We start from the raw sequence: 20,994 nt of genomic DNA, 5'->3' as shown, positions 1-20,994 counted from the left end.
TTTGTTTTGTTTCCCAGTTTATAATATAATGTTTGAATGTTTGGATACCACACTGAATTTTTCCAGAGCTTGGAATATTTTTAAAGATTATTAGAATGTAGAAAACATAGCAAATATCTCTTATTTGCAAATTAAAAGTCCTCGATACTCAAGGGAGACGCCATGATAATATAAAAATATTGAATATAATTAAGATTTTATCTCCAAGGAGCACTTTAAGTCAACTTCAGTCTCTACAGCGGTAAATCTTATTCATTTTTGTTTACTTGCCATTTTCACAACATCGCCAAAGATAATCCATTGTAATGAACGAAATTTTGTCTTTCCAACAAGATAGGATTAACGTAAAACTTTGTTTGAAAATGCGAAGAAAAATAAAAGTGGATTTCTTTGTTTATATTTTTTAGTGCAAAGCTATTTATTATTTGAGAGCGAAAAGTGCATTTTTGTGTTTGGGGTTGAGTGAATTATTGTTGTAGTAATTTTGGAATAAAGTGCCCCGTTAACTTTGAATCAGTTGGTATTTTAGAGGCGAGCAAAATACTTATAGTAGTTTGTCCTCAACTTCCATATTTTTCAGCTGATTTAGGAAATTACTGGGAAAAGTGTTTTTCGTGTCTTCAGAGTATCCAACAAAGAACTCTTGCCACTTACCATCATTTTGCAGTTGCATTAAAGACATAATCGTAATCTTACCGATTTAATGGAGTCTACACACCAAAGTTATAGTCGGGAATTTAATTCTTTTCATTTTTGATGATTTTAAAATTAGTTAGTAGTCGGCGGGCTAGCGCCTTTGTTGTATACTTCATAATAAACACAAACTATTACCTACAAACCTGAACTTTAAGGGCAAAGTGAAAGGCTCTATTATTACAGGGCAAAGTTAACTAGTTGGTGAGTGGCCCGCAATAAATCAAAGCCGCTGTTTGAACCGCCACCTCTTAATCATTGCCTTAGCCATTGTGGCCTTATAATTAGTGTTCAACTACTTTTGATAAACTGTGCGGCTTTTCATTTTAAACGCAACTTAAGCTGTTCTAAATACGGGTAAACTTTAATGGCTACTTTTAATACATTATGTTTAAATAAGGATGTATACATGTGCATTCTAGAGACTTAAGGCCTTACCTTTACCTCGTCTGGAAGGAGGCCTTGCCCAACAGTGGGATAGCCACGGGTTTAAAGAAAGAAATTCTAGGAAAATTTTGCCAACATACAAATAACGGCTACAGTACAATGTATTTTTTCAAATGATTTGTTGTGAATTAATCTTACATTGAATTCGCGGGGAAAAACCTAATCTCGAAACACAACACAGTAGCTTTGCCATCAAACTTTATAAAACTAGAAAATACAAGTAAATAAAGCCATAACACGAGATCTTTGAACTATTTGACTTGCGATCCGTTCTAGAAATTTCTATAAAAATAGTTTATTTACAGTAGCGAGTTGTCACAGTAAATTGAATAGTGAATCACATCTCACGGTGGCACTTGCGAGTGTATTTGCGAACCTCTTGTGTCGGGTACAGAGTTGACTGAGCCAGTGTGTACAGGCTGATGGCATTTCTACCTGACTGAAAGGTCCTAAAGAATTTCCAATGATTACGTATGATAATGACGTTTGGGTAAAATGTGAAATCTTAAAAAAAATAAAATGGAACTTTTCATTTTCTATTGTTTGTATATTTCACAATTCCTTCTTTGTCCCTCGAAATAAGTAATTTATTTTATTGATAATTAATATTAAGTTCTTTCAATGAGATGCAGTAATCGAAAAGTCAATGATGAAGCTACAGTTGACAATCGTTAGACCCAATACTTTTTCACTTTTTTTGCACGGAGTTAATTAATTACCAACATACGTAACTTTTCTGGCCGTTAATTCGTTTTCATTATTATCACCAAGTTGGCGCTAGTTCTAAAATAAGCATCTTTAAATAAATCTCCACTATATTGCCTCCATTATTTAAAAACTAGAGGCAGCCCGCGACTTCGTCTGCGTGGAAACCCTTCCCGTGTAAATCCCGAACCCTCAGGAACTCCTGGATAAAAAGTCTTCAGCTACATATATACCAAATTTTATCGTAGTTGTATTCGCGTGAAAGAGTAACAAACATCCAAACATACATACATTCTCACAAACTTTCGCATTTATAATATTAGTAAGAAGTAGGATACTAGTTTTCCAACTACTACTAGTCATTGTTACGACTGTGTTTGGTGTCGACAGTAAAACAATCGATGCTATTGTTGACGCCGCAAGTCGCTTTGTTCTTAAGACAACTAGCGCTGCTTTGTTAATGAGGAAACGATACTGATTTTTAATTTCTCGTTCTCTCTTTTGATGAGAGTAGTATTAAGGTTAGTTGATTGGCTGCCAATAAGTTTGCATGTATTTGCTTCAACATAGCGATTTTCAATCGTTCTATGGTCATCCCAGCCGCTGTTTCAGGCCTTACACTTTATGTCTGCCATACAGTACTAACCAAAATCTTAACGAAAGAAGCTAGGAACGTCTTATACATAGAAATAAACTTGTTATGCTATTTTTGTTTTGTTGTCTTTCGGAGAGTTTTGTCACATTACGCTTCAGCAATAAAAGAAAGACTACTTACTGAAAGATTATTTAAGCCGTGAAACTGTTCTTCAGGCATTTCTGATTTCAGTCAATAGTTTTTGTCTAATTCTCTAAAGACTTATTAAATTCTAAATACGTTCGTATAATCTATATTATGCTAAAGAGAAGAGAACAATGTTGGAGAGTTTCTTTAATATTTATTCTCAAAATAATGCCTTTCAACCTTGTATACTCTGTGTTAAGGAAAAATTAATTAAATACCTAATGTTGTTTCAAAAAATTAGGAAATTGTTGTTCGTTAAACATTTTTTCATTAATTTAGTTTAACAAGATGTTTTAGGTTGTGAAAGTAAAAGGTCGTAAGTACTTTATTACAATAATTTTGTTATGACATAATTGAGAAATTAGAGGCATCCAATTACGTTTTTCTAAGATTTGTCTGTGATGTGTTTGTGATATTAAGAAAGATTTGTCATGTTATTATATGTTTTTAAGGTGTATGTACGGACAAAAATACTGTTTAATACTCAATCTAGGAGTATTCAGAAACTGCAACCTTTAGTCTTAACCTTGCAATAAAATACGATCAAATAGACCCACTCGTTTTCATGAAAACTTAAAAAATAAATTCTCTACTTATGAATTTCAGTTTTGCAGTTTTGAATCTGTTTAATCGCTTCAATATAATTAGTAATATTTATGGCTAAAATACTTACTACTGCGCTGTTTAATCTACTATACGTACATCATTCTATAGCTTACAAGCTTCAGTTCAAAAACTTCACATCAAAGCATTCAGTACCCGATAGCAGAGTTATTCAGAACACGGTGTATACGCCACAACTTTGTTCATATCAAGCAAAATATTCCACCTTTGCCGCCTCACCTAACTCTCTTCGTATGGAAATGCAATTTTTGCAGCAGGCAACACTGCGAATTCACTCAGTACGTAAGTAAATGTTGCCAGACTTGTATAGTTTACTTTAAAAGTTGGTAAGTTTATGAAAGTTTTGTTTCGTAGCTGTATTCTTAGTTGGGATAATGGTGGAAGTTTTAAGAACTAAGTGTTTAAGAGTTTTGGTAAAGTGGTTTTAATTGTACCCTTGTCTTTATTCTTGAGTTTTAGAATGTATTCATATGTAACATATATGTATAAAGATAGTTGATTGTGGAATTGATTAGGTTTTATGTTGGGAATAGAGATTTTACGTTTATAAAATATGATGGATTCAAGGCCTAACCCCTCCCTTAACTCGGGGGGCGATCTTCTCCCAGCTATGGGTTAGTGAGGGGTTAAAAAAAGTAGGTTTTTTCCATTAAGGGTAGGTAGAAAACTAGAGAATGCAACTTGCTACAATGTCTTTTCTTCGTTAACTTTCAACTATTGAGATTTTATGAGAAATGTTTTTAATATTTGACCATACCTGCAAATGGAAATGAAAGTTTCCCATTTCGAAAGCAAAATAGGCATCACACGTTTGTTATAATAACATTCATCAAACGATATGTATTTTGGTCGCCATCTAATTTCAAATGCAATTATCATTCCGACATTATTCGATTAGTTTGGATGTTTAATTATATTGTTCGTACCTATTTCATTTGATTGTACACACAATTATATACTTTCCTATTTTAAAATATGTATGTGTAGTGAAATGATATCATGAAAGGTATTAAATACTTCTTTGCCTTTTAAAATCTCTACCACAAGTCATACATACATTCAGTTAGTATAATATATTCAAAGTATTTTTACCTGTTTTTAACACATAACCGAAATATTTATGTATTTAAGTTATTTTTAAATTATTTATAATTACTTGGTGAAAGCAGTAATTTATGAAAATAAATACGTGGTTCTGAAAGTCTAATATGCAAGTAATATTGAGACAACATTTGTGGTGATTTAGTTAAACTTTCACAGCCTTTATGATAGTAATTTACGTAATATTATTCAAAGACATACGAATTATTTTAAACGATTATCAAGTACATTGTACTTATTTTAAGAAAATCTTGTAAAAATTCCAAACTGATCACCTCATACCATGATATAACAACATCATATTATATATAACTATACTTATATCTTTGTTAAGTTGAAACAAAGGTAAACAGCTTACCATAATAGAGTTACGTTTAGTGATTGCTATATTAATCATAATCAAGTGTGGAACAATTAGCGACCATGTTTCACTGTTGACGTGTGGCGTCAGTGGCATACGAAAAATAAAGCGAGAGAAATAGGGCTGCATCTTTATACATTTGCCAGTGAATGGAATTTTATTTGTTTTACAGTTGGACTGCGAAATGATGATACATCTTTTGGGCTTCAAAATGAGAAATGTTTATTTAAAAATAAGCTGAAATTACATTACTTTTCATATTGATTTTTGCTTTATATTACATATTTTTCTGAAAATAGGCTCCTAGATCATTTTTAAAATGAAGTCCAATTGGAAAAACTATAATTAAACCAACCCAAATAAAATACGATGCTACCTAATTATTTTGTCTAACGAGCTGAGTAGTACACAAAAATAATAATTCTCAAACACAGTCTGTATGTCAAAAGGTCAATGACATTACAAGAAAGACGAACATCGTCAGATTATTAAGTACTTGTATAGGCATTGTAAGCATCCAATAAGCCAGACTTAGGCCGGGACTCCACCAAAGCGGAGACGAGACGAGCGGAGAGGAGATGTTTTTTAAACAACCAATAGAATTGAGTTATTGACACGTCTCCTCTCCGCTCAGCTTCAGTGGAGATCGCTGTGCGGAGATGTGTAATATTTGTATGTCGCGATGGAAGCGGAGATGTGAGCTGTGCGCGGACGACGCGCATTGGAGACGAGAGATGTGAGCGGCGTGCAGTGAGCGATGTCACCCTCCCCCCTCTCGCCCGCTAGCAACCCGCAGAACCCCGCGCGCGCGCCGGCCGGCCATCTTGCTAGTACCGTGCGCGCGAGCACACACAGCACACAGCACACCGCACACATCTCCGCTTTGGTGGAGTCCCGCGAGCTGAAAAACATCTCTTCTCGCACAGCACACAGCACACCGCACACATCTCTGCTTTGGTGGAGTCCCGGCCTCATTCGAAACCCACGCGTCTTACTAAATTACACACTATATTGGAAATAGTAAGAATATTCATCACATTTTGGATTATTATTATATTAAAAGTGATTTCATTTACAAATAGCTTGAACACTTGTTAAAATTATTTAAGTTTGTACTTTCGTTTAATCCATATCCGTATAAAACACCCACGCAGGTGATGAAAATAATCTTGGATATAAAGATTCTATTTTATTGTAATATTAATACATACATCATGTATTTCTGTCAATACAATTTTACTAATTTTTACACTAGTTGACGTTTTTGTAGAAATATAATACTGTACTGTCCTGTAACTGTATAAAAGTCAGTGCAATTTACCAATTAGCAAAATCTTTGAATCCCAAGAAATATCAATTTTGAAAGAAATATGGTTTTATACTTACGCACGGCATGTATTTATCTCAGGCATTATTTTACAGGTTTAAAAAGCATTTTTATGCATTTCGAATGGCTAAATCAAAAAGTTAGTTCGTGAGAATACGCTTGTGTCCTAATCTCAGGAATAACTACTCCCATTCAAAGCATTCTTCATTAATTACAAAAACATTATTATTGAAAACGCGGGATCTCATTTTTGCTTGAGTGAGGTATCAGCCCTGTTCCTATCTGATCCTATATGACACTTGGCGCCATTCCATCTCTGCGCGTCTATTTCTATCAGACATTCCTCTAATGTTTATTTTGTAGTTATCATTATTTGTTTTACAACTTATTTTGCATTCGATTCTGCTCGCGATGTCGTTCGCGTGAAAAAACTTGGTATAAAATGTTCTATATGTGATAATGCAGGTTATAATTTATGTGTGTAAGAAGCTTCTTCATAATTTGTCTAGTAGTTTTGACAATGCCAATCTTTTGAGCATGTTACCTGGATTCAAGGATGTGTAGACATAATATGTTATGATACTTTACGTAAATTTATAATTACGGTTTACAAATGTGTTTTACTTTGTATGTACAATAATAATTATAATTTAGTTTATCTATGCGTAAATGCAGAAAAATAATATTAAGTTTGTTAATAAAAATATATGAAAAAATAATCGAAAACTTTCCCATTCATATATTAGCGAGAGGTAAGATTGGCAACATCACTTTGATTTTTATTATGTGTTGGCAATAAAGTCTCGTGAATTACTAGTATTGTGAACGATAAGAACTATTAGTCTTTCGTTTAGATCATTTAGTTAGATTGCAGATCTGAATGTAGGAGTGAATGATAAATAAACTTGTTTTATAGTTCAATGTTTTTGCTTTTTTATTTTTGCTAAATTTTTGATGCAAATTTTGAAAGTCTAATAATGAAGTTAGTTGAATTATTTTTATTAAGCTATCCTATAAACTTTTACGTTGCATGTTTGTTAGTTGTCAGCCCGTGACAACGGCCTGTGTAACAGGTAAAATGCGTGTTCGCAGTAATTCCCGTATTCAGCTATAATTATTGTGAAAGCCAATAAAAATGTCAAGCAATTCTAAATAATCAAAGCATCTTCTTTTTCGATATTTTAAGAATGGTAGATCCAGACGACGGTCCAAAACAAGATGAGAACTTAAGAGCAAAAAGACATGAGAGAGAGAGTGTAAGGTTTCCAAAGACAATGTCCAGGATAAAGTGAAGTGGAAAAGAAAGATCAGGAAGGCTGACTCCACTACCACATGGGATATATAGCAAGAAGAGAGAGAGAGAGATATATATAAATATATATATAATTTAAGTCTCCACAAAAAATGTCATAGTGATGTTACAAACCAGAAATTCGTCATTCTGAGATGAGCCTCAGACGTAAGATTACTTAGTACAAATTTTATTATACATTGTAATATAAAAAGTATACAGTCACAATGAAGTAGACTGCTAGTGTGTGACGTATGTATTTAGACAAACGACCGCCCAAAAGAGTTATTTTCACACAAACACTCTTATCTCTTTGCTTAAATTTATGTAAATACAAAAAATATATATTTGCACGTCTGCATATTTGCGCTGAACTCAAAAACTACTGAACTAAATTTGGTACGAATTTCTTTTTGTTTTGAAATTTATTTCTTTAAAGAAAGATGTGCTTATGTATCTCATGCATTGCATATGTTTATGATAATGTGATTAATGTGTAATTAGGTCAATTATAGAAATACACAAACTTTGATATGACAAACTTCAAAATCTTTAAAAACAGTGCCTACATTCGTGTCTATAAATATTATAAACACGAAACTTTTAGATTCTTCATTGAAATCAAAACAATACTACACGTAGCAAGGCGACATTCTAGAGAAAATTTCAATAGAGCATTATTCCCACAAAACAACAAAAACGAAACCAACGCTTGTCACTCCAAAAATCTAAAGCAACATTAGATTTGCCAATTAGTCACAGCAATAACTAACACTAAAAGTCTATAGATCAAAGAAAGTCATGGCATCATTAGTGTGAAATCAATTCAAGCCGTTGCTACAGACGTCTCATGCCAATCAAGTGGCAATTAGCTGGCAGATTCGACCCGACAGATGCCAGTTGCGGTTAAGTGGCAAACAGTGACGCTTATATTCGTAAGTTTATTTGGCAAAGTTGTCATCGTGCTGGGAACTTGTGGCTTTGTGTTTGGCAACCGGCAGTGTGCGGTTTGAGAAATTTTGATTGTTTTATGTTTGTAGATATATTATTATTGTTTGTGAACTTTACTGTTTTATGTTGGGTGGGTATCCGGTTATAACTAATAACTAATATTATAAAGCTGAAGAGTTTGTTTGTTTGATTGTTTGTTTGTTTGTTTGAACGCGCTAATCTCAGGAACTACTGGTCCGATTTGAAAAAATCTTTCACTGTTTTATAGCCCATTTATCGAGGAAGACTATAGGCTATATATCATCACGCTACGACCATTAGGAGCGGAGTAGTAACGAAAAATGTTACAAAAACGGGGAAAATTATGACTCACTAGCTGACCCGCGCAGCTTCGCTTGCGTCACATAAGAGACTATGGGTGAAATTGTTCCCCGTTTTTGTAACATTTTTTACTGGTACTCTGCTCCTATTGGTTGTAGCGTGATGATATATTGCCTATAACCTTCCTCGATAAATGGGCTATCTAACACTGAAAGAATTTTTCAAATCAGACCAGTAGTTTCTGAGATTAGCGCGTTCAAACAAACAAACAAACAAACAAACAAACTCTTCAGCTTTATAATATTAGTATAGATTCTCTCTTACGTGACGCAAGCGAAGTTGTGCGGGTCAGCTAGTATTCATATAAGTTAGTTAACTATCGGGTTCTTAAAAGTAAAAAGTAAAATTTGCCTACAATTAAAAACTCTATAAATATAATTATATTAATGATACCTTTTTCCGTAATATTTTTGTAAATAATGACTCATACTGTAACTATATGTATTTAGAGATAAACTGTATAGATATAACCTTTTTTTTACCACAATTCCATATTACATTTCAGAGCAAGGACTTCATTAACTTTTGTTACAGTTCATTAGTAGAGTTGTATACAAAAATACCATGCTCTTGTACCATAACATAACAGTTTACGACATTGTTAATTATATTGAAGTACTTTACTAACTGTTAGTGTAACGACACACCTGCGCAGCGATTGAGGCTGAACGTTCCGATCGACACGCTCGCAGTGTTATTTAAGTCAGCTCTATGATGTGTCGCGTTCAGCGTAGCGCTCAACTTTCCTTCGCTATAGGTTTAGTGCGGATGTTTCGCAGGAGTGTCGCTACACTAACATTCTATTAAGACTAGAAACAAGGGAAAAAAATTGTCATGACAAGCGTGTCTGAAATGGATTTTAGTGTGAAGACAACAGACATCATTGCTTTTGACAGGCCATGTTTAAATGATTTTCAATAAGCCGTAAAATACATGACATTTAAACATATTTATTAACTACTGATGCTTGTTTAAGTAGCTGAACTAATTTGGTTTATGTGGTTTTATAATAATTAGTCAACAAAATTAGTTAAACAATTCGTTTATGTATCTCAAAGTGAGAGTAGTGAGCATAAAGAGAAGTGCTTCTGTACAAAATCTTAACCAAGGCGGAATTAATTTCGAATATTCACGAAAGTTCATAGTACAAGGTTCATTAAGGATTAAATTCCTAGTCAATCGGTTGTATTTGTATGTAAAGTTTTTCAAACAAGCACTCTTTTTCAAATACTGTTTATATTCAGAAATCTATCATCCATATTCGACGCAGACTTTACACAGTTTGAAATTCGGTAACAGCACTCCGTCTTCACATTAGTTCAAAAAATATAAAAGTTACCTACAATAATTTCTATTGACAGTTTGTACAATACTGTGGTATATTTTAGTCGCTTACCTCACTAGTTATTTCAATATCTATACTACGAGATTATGATAACTTATCTCCTAGATACACATGTTAGAGTGTTTCTATTTCCATATGAACTATATGTACTGACCCTTTTTATGTATCGATGCTGGTACACATTATGGTTAGGACTTAGTTTTCGCTTTTAGATACTTGTTACAAGCGCGATCTTTTTGTTTCAAATTGTTGTTATTTTTTTATAGAATAGGAATTCGTTAAACAGCCACCTTCACCGTGCTAGTTAGTGGATGAAACGGAATTATTAACCAAATCAGCGTCATTAAAAAAAAATACTTAATCATAACAATTCTAGACAAATTTTTATTTGAGAACGCATTCGCAATATATGTATTTATTGCCATATTTTATCAGCATCTTAGCTTGTAATTATTGTGTTGAAAGATGTTTTTACTAAACTATAACAACAAACTATGATAAAATGCATAATTTTTACATGAAAAGACACAGCCAGGTAACATGTTAATGAGCCGACACGTCAATCAAATCAATGTCATATTGACAATGTTAATTTCCTTATTATTTTACGAGCATATGTCATGTAAAGATTAAAAATGTCAGTTCAGTAAGTTCGTGTCAGTACCATTTTAGAATAAACATTGTTTCAAATGTGTCTATCCACGTAGAAACCTAAACCAACACAGCATAAACCAGTAGCAAACGTGTTTGCAATTGTATTGGCAAACATAATAGTCTAGTACACGATGCATACACAATTTCAGTACTTGGTAAACGGATCAATGATCGTAAGACCAGCCTGAAGCTTCTAACACCAATATGTGGCAATATCTCGAGTTGTGTTACCTCGAACTACGAGAATTCGCGGTTATGCAATGTAAAACCTTGTCAAGACGTGATTTCTGATACTTTTTTGTAATTGTGATTATAAAAAAAAATGTTGCAATTCTTTAATTTCCACAAAACTTGTACCTACTTACATACTGAACTAGTATGTAGTTACAAATATTTAAGTACAAGTGACATAATTTGGGGGTATTTTTTAGCAGCACTATGAGATTTGAAAAATAAGTGAGGGTTTTTTTTTAAACCGGCTAGTTTATGGCAAATGTTAGACAGCTTCCCGAGCTGATGTCGCAGAATAGAATTTTTAATTTTTCAGCGGTTTCTTAATGTCAAATCTTTCGATACTCATTAGTATCAACTATACCGCTAATGAGGAACAAGAAAATAGCTAAAAAGAATTATGGCAAATTACAAATACCCCAACTAAAAATAAAAGATAAAAATAAAGACTAATATGGATATAGTCCAGTCTCACTTATTCCGTACGTTCGAAGTACTATCGATACCGCAGTGTTTCCCATAACTTTCACGTTATATTTTCATAAATATCCTGAGGCCACTCGTACACGGTTATCCAGAGTGCGAGGTAATAGGATTAGTCGGTTTATTTCTTTTTCAACTGCAGCCACCTGGCCTTCGGTACTTTTAAGTTTCATACATTTTTTATTATTTGATATTACTGTAAAAATAGCAACTACGTGGTTACTTCACATTTAGAGCTACTTTTACGGCTAATGGATAGTGGTTAATAACTTAACTGGCAGATAAAATTACAACGAATATATGAAAACCACTGTTGAAACTTGGAATTCTTTTGATTAGCAAAGTAATACTTATTAAGAAGAGGTGAAACTCAGGCCTCATCTTTAAAAACTAATTTCTATTCTTTCGTGAACTCATGTTCATATCTTATTAAAGTATTTTGTTAGGACAAAGAATCAAATCAGAAACTAGTATCAGCGGATCACAAAAGCGATTCGTGAGTTTTAAATTGATTACGATGGAGAATCGAATTCACGATATTAGCACAAAAGTAGACACTTGATGAACACCACGTATCGTCAAATAACATTGAAAAAACCAAACAACTCGGGTCCTTATTTTAACCGACTTTAAATAAATTCCAAAGCTACAAACACCAAAAGCATAACACTGTACAGGAAAATTCGTTATCTAAGTTTTCGGGTAAACAGGTATTATTGATTTTTGGCCATAATGCGTTGAGTTATAAACGTGATAAACGAAAATGTAGCGGAACACGTGTACGCCACTACGTCAAATATTGAACTGAATATTACAGTTTTATGATCGTGTCACTTTCTCATTATGTGCTGAAAATGATCAATCGGCACTTGAATACGAAGGTTGTGTTGCAAATTAATTGGGTTTTTTAGTAACGAAACCAAACAATTTTGGAAAAAGGTTTCAGAGAATGGAACGGTTGGAATGTGATGATAGCTTAAGTTAATGTCATTTTTAACTGACTATTTTTCTAAGAAATTTTCACTGATTTTTCGAAGTTAAGTTCATAATCGCTTGTCTCGAAAGACAGATAAAGCCGATGATTTCTAGGTCTCTAGGGTTATAAGAGACTTCTGTGTTGTGCAGATATGGCCACTATAAAGAACCCGTTTTTTTATAATGTTTTACCTTCGTGGTTCAATATCGGCGAGGAGAAAATATATTGTTATTTATATTCCCCGATAATGGTGTTCCAACCACCATAACTTTTTGTATTTAAGTACCTTTAATAAAAAGCTTTACTTTCTACTTTAATGTACGCGAGCAGTTTGACGTAAAATTAATTGGTTGGAACACGTCGTCGATGTCCGTTAATGGCATGTCAAAATGTGTTCAAGCTTTTAACTCAATTAATAATAGTTATAGCGTAGATTACGGTATTAAACATTTTGCTTTAACAAGATTATAGAAGCGGAGTTGTAAATATGTTGGTTGTAGGCTACTGTGAAACCTACTCAAAGTATTTTAATTCAACTAAGCTAAGCACAACTGGGACAACTAGTGGGACTGGGACTAGTGAGAGATATAACAAGTGAGAGAAGAACCATTGCATCACGTTGCAGTCTTGTACACGTTTGCAACGTGTTGTTTGTTGCTAAGTCGAATGCAGCGACCAACGCGATGTCACATAACGCGGCACAATAATGATCTCCTGACCAATTTCAATCAAGCCGGCCTAGTACACAATACACAGATACAGTTTTATCAACACTACGGAGGCAAAGAGATACTCCTAACACATTTATAGCTACTAACAGATTGCAACGGGATTACGACGGTATTTCGCATTTTGTGCGTTTGAGTACATCATGGCATCATCTTTCTATAACACTCACGAGTTATGGGTTACTGGGAATGCAGAGATCTTTTACCAAAATTGCCCAATCTACTTGGGTCTGAACATAGCTGAGTCTTAAATGACCAAAGACCAATCTAAAAATAGCGAAGATAACAGGACACATAGTTTACTGAATAATCAAATATAATAAAATGTTTTAGTGCGGAAGTGTGTTCATTATTCAATCACGAGATGACGAGAATAGCGATCAACATTTTCATAGAGGAAGTTCGCGTTATGATTGGATATATTTTGTACTGGACAACATAAAGATATTTATTTTTAGCGAGAATTTTATGCCTGACATCAATATTTTATATATTGGAATACTTGTGCGTTCCCGTGGCTTTATCTACGGAATAAAATAGCCAATAACCTTTTTCGGGTTTTAACTTGCTAAAATATATATCTTTTCCATGATTTTATATGAAATAATGTTAGTAAAACAAACGCAATTTAATATTATGATATCTTTTTTGTAAAGCCTTCAAAATTATGGTACTATTGGAATGCTTGAAGCATGTAATTGTTTGAAGCAAAAACTTGTTTACTTAAAGTAATCATATTCAATAATATTATATTTACTTAAAAGTTAAACATTTAAACATCGCTATTTGATGTAAAAATAAAATAACTAATAATACTTCTGTTCTTTTTAACTATCTATTTACATAAAATTAGTCAATAAATATTTTTGAGATAATAAAGAAAACAAATATTTTTGAGGGTCCCCTGTAAACACTCATAATATAAATATAGCTCAAGGTGTACATGACAAAATAGTCATGAAATAACATCCATCTATTAATTTAAGTGGTATCCCACTCTTCAACAATCACGTAAGGGGTTTTTTTTACTATCGTATGATTAGTGGTCAATCTAGTATTAAACTGAAACTGACTTTTTATATCCGAAACACGGAAACGCCCATTTTAAATACCACTATGCGGACCTTTCTAAGGGTTGCTTACCCTTAGAAAGTTAAATGATCGGTGAACTCAACTGGCTATGGACGTAAGGTAAATTGTTAAAATTGACAAAACTTATTCAAACAGCCCTTAAAGTAGTCAAAGGTATTTCCACGCGGTTTCACAGCAACACTCAAAGTGAAATAAAGTTAGGTGCTATAGCCCGACTACTTTGTAGAGGGCCTTGGCATGCACGATTTACCTAGATTATAATGAACATTTCTGTGTACTTCTAAAGTACAGTAGCTGTTATTCAACAGGTTACAATCATCCGTATAAACCTGCAGGACACTTTTCTACCCGCTAACTATCCCACTGCTGGGCAATGGTCTCCTCCCGAACGAGGGAGGGATTGGGCTAGGACTTTTGGATGGCCTCAATAAATGTATTAAAATTTATTTCAATTAATAAATTTTAGGCATGCAAGTTTTCATCACGATGTTTTTCATTCACCGTTAAAGCAAGTGATAATTATTTCTAGTACACACAAAACTTCTAAAAGTCATTAGTATGTTGCCCCTGATTTGAACCATCGCCTCGAACACTTACCTGGGTGGTGACAATTTTTACCACTCGGCTATCACTGTTTCTGGGGGACACCAATGTAAGTTCCTAATTTTGTATGGCTCCACCATTGCATACAAGGCTCTCTACGAAGTTGTCAGACTATATGAACGCAAGCTAACAAGTATTTAATTAAGTTTCATATTCCCTCGTAATTCTAGCAAATGCGCTGTTATTTTAGCAATTTGAGCAAAGATTCGGTCTCTCGTAACCACTACGGTGAATAGTTTTATGTTACCTTTATAATTACTGTGTAATTTTTAGAACAAGACCTTTATGACTGTATTAAATTCATATTTATGAAAAATTATAATTTTTTATGAGTTTTAAACTAGTTTTTTCATTTGATGATATAATTGGATAGAGTCGAAATTTACTTATGGAATAGCAAAATTGGTATTTCACAGAAATCATGAAAAATACTATTATAATAATATTATGAATATGCATATGAATCAATAATATTTAAACAATTTTTTTAAAGAAAACTACGATATGAATCCTTGTGAATGTAAGAATAACAGTTCAGAAGCAACAGTACCTACTATATTAAAGTATTTTTTTACTATTATTTACGTTTCGTAAAAATTACGTCGACTACAAAAAATAAAATACGAAATGACCTAAAATATACTTAGTTATTTTAAATAGGCAGTTGCTAACCAATTTACCTATAAAATTCAAATAAAATAATACTGCTATGTACCTTCGTACAACTGTTCAAGGAAAATAGGAGTGTAATATTGATATCTTGGTTAATAATCCAGTGAATGGTTTCTACGTGACAAGTTACAACCAGACTTAGATACTTTGTTTTTAAATACCATAACTAATTAGACAAAAATGTTGGTTTCGGATAAGTAATTGTCTTTTTTACCTGAAAGTGATCAAAAATGGTAACTGTTAGTTTATAATTTTTTTAGTTCTGCGTCACGACTAGTATTCTTCAGGCCTAAATTTTCGTATGAGTGACGGATCGATTCTAGTAAGATAGATACAAGCAAGTTTTGTATAACGAAAGTATCTATGGGTATATTTTTTTTACACAAAACTATTTAAATATATTTATGTGTTAGTAGTAGTTAGCTATAATTTTAGTTATATCAACGTTTATGTAGTTTTGGTAATATTATATACTGTTAACCACTTTTCCGAGTGATCTCATATTTCAAAATAATATTTCATTAATCGATCTCCACGTGGTTCCACATATCAAATACCAGCTATCTTATTATTGTGATACGTATACTTTACACCATTACAGATAAATATACTACCGAATATTATCTGGATTAAACGTTTTATTTGGGTTTTTGTACGTTTTACAATTTATCGTTTTTGAAACTGGATGTTTTGTTTATTGTAGTTATAAATTACAGCTCTATTTAGTTCACAATCATTCATAGTTAAGAAAAATAACAACAAACATCTGTGACTGTGCTGCTAGATTAAAGTATCAGTTACGCATGAAAGGTCAAATCACGGACTTTGTTACTCAAACGTCACACACGTTTTTCCCTCAACACACACAATGAAACAGTTACCAAGTAAAAAATCATTACCTGTTTCTTCCTTGTCGACTTCCATCATCATGATTAATCCTTCACAATGTACACATACACATAATGTCAATCACAAACAGTCCATCATTTATTACATTGTTCGTAAACACGACAACATTCAGTTAATTTAATACAAACTACTACCACAACATCTTCCTTCAAAGGTCTGTGTCAAATTAAATCACCAATTACAGCACTAGTGACGTGCGTGACATTTCATCGATGTTTTTTTATTGAATAACTTGCACGGACGCTCAATGAAATCACACGCAGCAGTAGTAACGTTGATCGAGCGTCGAACGCGTTGAATATCACCGACTAGGCAACTCGTTATCGTCTGAAACACGATATATAGCTGTAAACAAAGCGGTAGCAGTCTCTGTTCATAAAACGCCTGCGCACAACACCACACACTATTTTTTATCGGAACCCGGTTTAATTTTGGCGCGCGGTAAAAAAAATGACAACAATTTTTCATCGACACCCAAACACTACTGACAACATTTTGAACGATTCCAATTTCCTCATTCACTGGCTAATTATGTCATGACTTTGTACAATAACTAATTCAACCATTATATAAATAAATTCTAAGTGAAATCACACGTTTGTCACCGAGATCGTCACGTTTTCCCACGTGGCTCGCATTGCGTTATTTAACACTGTCTATATTCACACATATTCAGTAGTTTGAATATATTTTTATTTAATTACAGTACATTAGAGTGGCGGCGTCGTATGCACGGTATCGGAGGTCGACTGATAAGCATGAGCGCAGTCGGCGACCACGCGCTCTCGTGAACTACGACAGATTCCATACGTGATATTACTAACATTTTTAATATTACAGCATCGAGTTAGACATGAGTTAGCGAGGAGATAAAAACATTCGCATATTTACATCACTCACGTGGTCGCCAAGGTCGAGGCGAGCCATCGATTATTTATCAATTCGATTTATCGAGAGATAGTAATCGCATCTCTAAGAATTAACTAGTTGTTCTATTGTTTAAAAAATTATCGAGCGACGTAGCTTTCGTGACGTTTTGTGACGTCATTTGTTTGTTAGTTACAAGGAACTGAGTATGTAAATATGTTTATTTATTATTTTATTTGCTATGAGGAAGGATGGAAAAATAAACGGTTAGTTTGTGTTTGTGAGAGCTAATTAAAATGTACATAATACTACACATTATTGCCATTTTTAAAGTAGATATCATTTATAATCAAATGAAAGGTTTATACTGTTACAATATTGATTTTCCATGTACATTTGTATCAAAATATAGCGTACGCTTTTAGTTTCGTTTGTCTATCTATTTACCGTTTAATGTTTTTATAAGTTAATAATAAAAAGCTACTTATTTAGACAATCTGTTGCGATAATCAATATGACTTAATAATCGTTCGGTTAAATGGCATTGATCTTTATCGTTTAATTAATGGCTTAATTGTACAATTAACACGTAACTGTTGAAGTAGGCAAGTGGTGATACAATCTTTGTATTTGTTAAATTAAGTGGTAAAGGGTAATTCTAAGAAAAAATATTTATAATCACCTATTTGTTTTTTTAAACAGTTCCATTTAAATTTGTTCGGAGATGTTGTTGGGGCTATCAACACCAAATGATCTTATTGATCAATCTCACCTATGAATCAAGCTGTATAAGTAGAAATACACTATATTCTCTGAGTAAGGAAGTCAGGCTCTTTGGACAACAAGACACAGTTCTCTATAGAACTGTGTATTAAAGCAAGAGCGCGAAGGGCTGCCGCCGTCAGTCCAGACTTCTCATTGGTTGTGTCAGTTTATAACAGGCTGATAGAATTAGGTAGCAGAGAGCGGACTACGCGTCATACAACTCCAGCAAGCAGGTTTTCGGGGTTATAACCTAGTATCATGTAGCATTTTATACCAATTGGTAGAACCGTTTAGATGGTAATGAAGGTCAAGAATTATATTACTCAGTGCTTTTTGTTTCTGTTTTTTCTTACATTAAATTTAAATATAACTATAAAAGTAACTGTAGGCAAACGTGTTATCATGTGTAATGACTACAATTACAAGACATACTACGACACGTGATTCACAGATAACAGCTCTCTCTAAATATAAACTATCTAAATAATTCGTATTGAATGTACAACATTATTATTTGAGTATAAACATTTTTTCTAGATAACAGCTGGTGCATTTTTTTATTATCTTTGGTTGTCTTTCATTAAAACATTTTTTGATTTCCGGTTTCAAGACCGCTTGTTAAACAACAAAAGTAAGCAGAATCTTGTGAAACCTTTTGAGACAGTTGGTTCATAATGTTAGCTTCTCTGTTAGTCATCTTATAAATGCGTGTACTAAAACATCTAATTCAATTCAAATTCAATTTATTCAAAATTAACATAAAAATGATTAAGTCAACAAAGTAAAAATAATAGGGTAATCGAATAATCAAACGTCATCGGAGAGACAAATCTTTCCTACCTTTAAAGAGTTTTGTAAAAATTAAAAGGCACTTTTGACAGCGACCGTTCGATGCCATAGTCGCAATTGCTTTGTAGTAATCCTCTGATAAGTAAACTAGCAATACGAAATACTCTTGCCCAAAGTCTCGAGGAAAAGAGCAAGTCATAATGGCTACGTTACAATCAATTTCGTTACAAGAAAACGAAGATTACATGCTTCTGAACAAAGGAACAGGTTTCGTTATTTGGAGAAGAAGACACAATTTGGACTCCTGATTAGTTTAATACTAAGTAACGGTGTCAGTACTGTTCCTAATCACATTTTTCTCAAGTATATTGAGGTCAGCTCTTAGCCTAATCAGATACTGATGACTCTTAGAATGTTTCAATCATAATGCAATTGGGATTTCCTATTACTATTGATAATCGATAACTGGCTAGCTAACGAGTTGTATGAAATCTTAATCAGCCTAAAGGAATTTAAATGAACTATTTTTTTAATAATTTTAAGTGTTAATCGCTCTACAGTCGATAGTAAGTACTGACTATAGAAAATTGCGTTAGGATAATAACCAAAGAATCTTGAATTGTCGTGAAGTGCAGATACTGTTCTTAGCAAGCTTTGTTGCAGAAGGGTTAACTAAAAAAATAACTCGGCTGGATACCTACTCAACAGTTAAGAGAACTAAGTGATAGTAAAAATAATACAAGCAGTTGCGTTTTGACATTCAAGTATGTCGATACGGTCTTTGCAACCAACTCACTTGTTGAATTATAATTCACGATTCACAGTTGAAAATAAAAATACATATAGTCATGAAACACGTTTAAAATATAATGCTATAAATATCTTTATAACAGTACTTCAGTAATAATAGATCGTATATCAGCAGAAAAGAGCGCTATATAATTTTCCTCATTTCAAATAATATTTTTCCCAATACTATAATTAAATTTCATAACAAAAACTCGTATAATATTCTCATCTCCATATTTTTACAAAGCGGTAATACAAATTCCCCGCTTAAGGTATAATGTTTGTAAAATCTCACTAATCCGGGTAGTAATTAGAATTTCATGCAAGTGCCCAGTTGAGTACGAGGTTTTAAGTTTAACCTAATTGATGATTTATTTCTGCGTGAAAATTTGGGGAATCTTATTCATATGGCTAAACCGACAGATTACAAAAGGTTACCTTTATTGTTTTAGGTAAACATTCTTCTTTTATTCTTAAGGCTCAGTATAACTTTCTTCTTGAGCCATTGTGCATTATGAGCTAATAATGAACTATAACGTCATTATACATACGTCACTTTCGCAGCTGTAAGCAAGTACCTACCCAACAAATATTGCTATTTTAGTCTAAATGATCTTACTTATAACAAATATTACCTTTTCTACTGATATTAAATTACTAGCTATAAAGATTTGACGTTCAAATTATCCAGTATTAACGAGAACAGTATTTAACCAAATCAGATACATAAAACCCATAGTTAGTTACATTTTTGTGGTAGCTAACAAATTAGAATACATGTCAAAAACACAACAAACAGTCAAAACTGCACTTTATACTTCATAGATTACGGTCTATTTCCCACTGACAGTATAAAGTTCATCCTTCAAAGAGTCTTATCAACTATTATCGTTATCAGTGGTATGACGCAGGCTGACATCGGCCGGCACTAATTTACATGTACCTATTTACCGTAGGCCTCGGTCGGCTTTGCTGTGACATCAATATTGCTATGACGAATTCTAAATAGTCTAGTGTTCGAGGAAAATAGCGAAGCGACTTGAGTTTTCCAGACGATTCTTGAAGTTGTTTGTCGATCGTCTTCTGTATGCCTTTCATATACGATACCTAAAGCAGTTTGGATTTTGATCGATGCATGGAGGGGTTCATAGGCCAAATAGCGTGGGCTGATGAAAAAAGAATTAGGCTGATAACATCACAAAAAAGCTGTAGCAAGCCGGACGAGTGTAGATTACTGTAGATTTAAACCGAGATAGGTGTAAAGGAAGAAGGATTTTTAAGCGTGCTATAAAATCAAGAAACAGGGCCACCAAATTTATACTACAGTAAAGTAGTAAACATAAAACAAGGTATTAATATCAATTATAACAATCAACGTATGTAAATTCTTAATAATAATTGATACAAAAGTTACTTTATAAAAGAAGTT

At 33.1% G+C, this 20,994-nt stretch overlaps 1 protein-coding gene across 3 annotated transcripts in view; it reads right to left on the bottom strand.

The window, feature by feature from the left end:
- Pde8 (phosphodiesterase 8) overlaps positions 1 to 20,994 on the bottom strand; it is a 233,333-nt gene that overhangs the window by 125,997 nt on the left and 86,342 nt on the right. Inside the window, exon 1 of one of the 3 annotated variants that reach the window (XM_076124916.1) lies at positions 16,346 to 17,102. The exons of the other annotated variants lie outside the window; for them this stretch is intronic. Coding sequence (XP_075981031.1) covers positions 16,346 to 16,376 — 31 coding nt within the window. The 5' untranslated portion in view covers positions 16,377 to 17,102. Of the gene's footprint in view, positions 1 to 16,345; positions 17,103 to 20,994 lie in introns of those variants that run through there. 3 annotated transcript variants of the gene reach the window in all.

This window comes from Anticarsia gemmatalis, chromosome 17, assembly GCF_050436995.1.
Source record: "Anticarsia gemmatalis isolate Benzon Research Colony breed Stoneville strain chromosome 17, ilAntGemm2 primary, whole genome shotgun sequence".
Taxonomy (NCBI): domain Eukaryota; kingdom Metazoa; phylum Arthropoda; class Insecta; order Lepidoptera; family Erebidae; genus Anticarsia; species Anticarsia gemmatalis.
The sequence above is the reverse complement of the archived record's forward strand: the minus strand, read 5'-3'. Positions and strand labels throughout refer to the sequence as shown.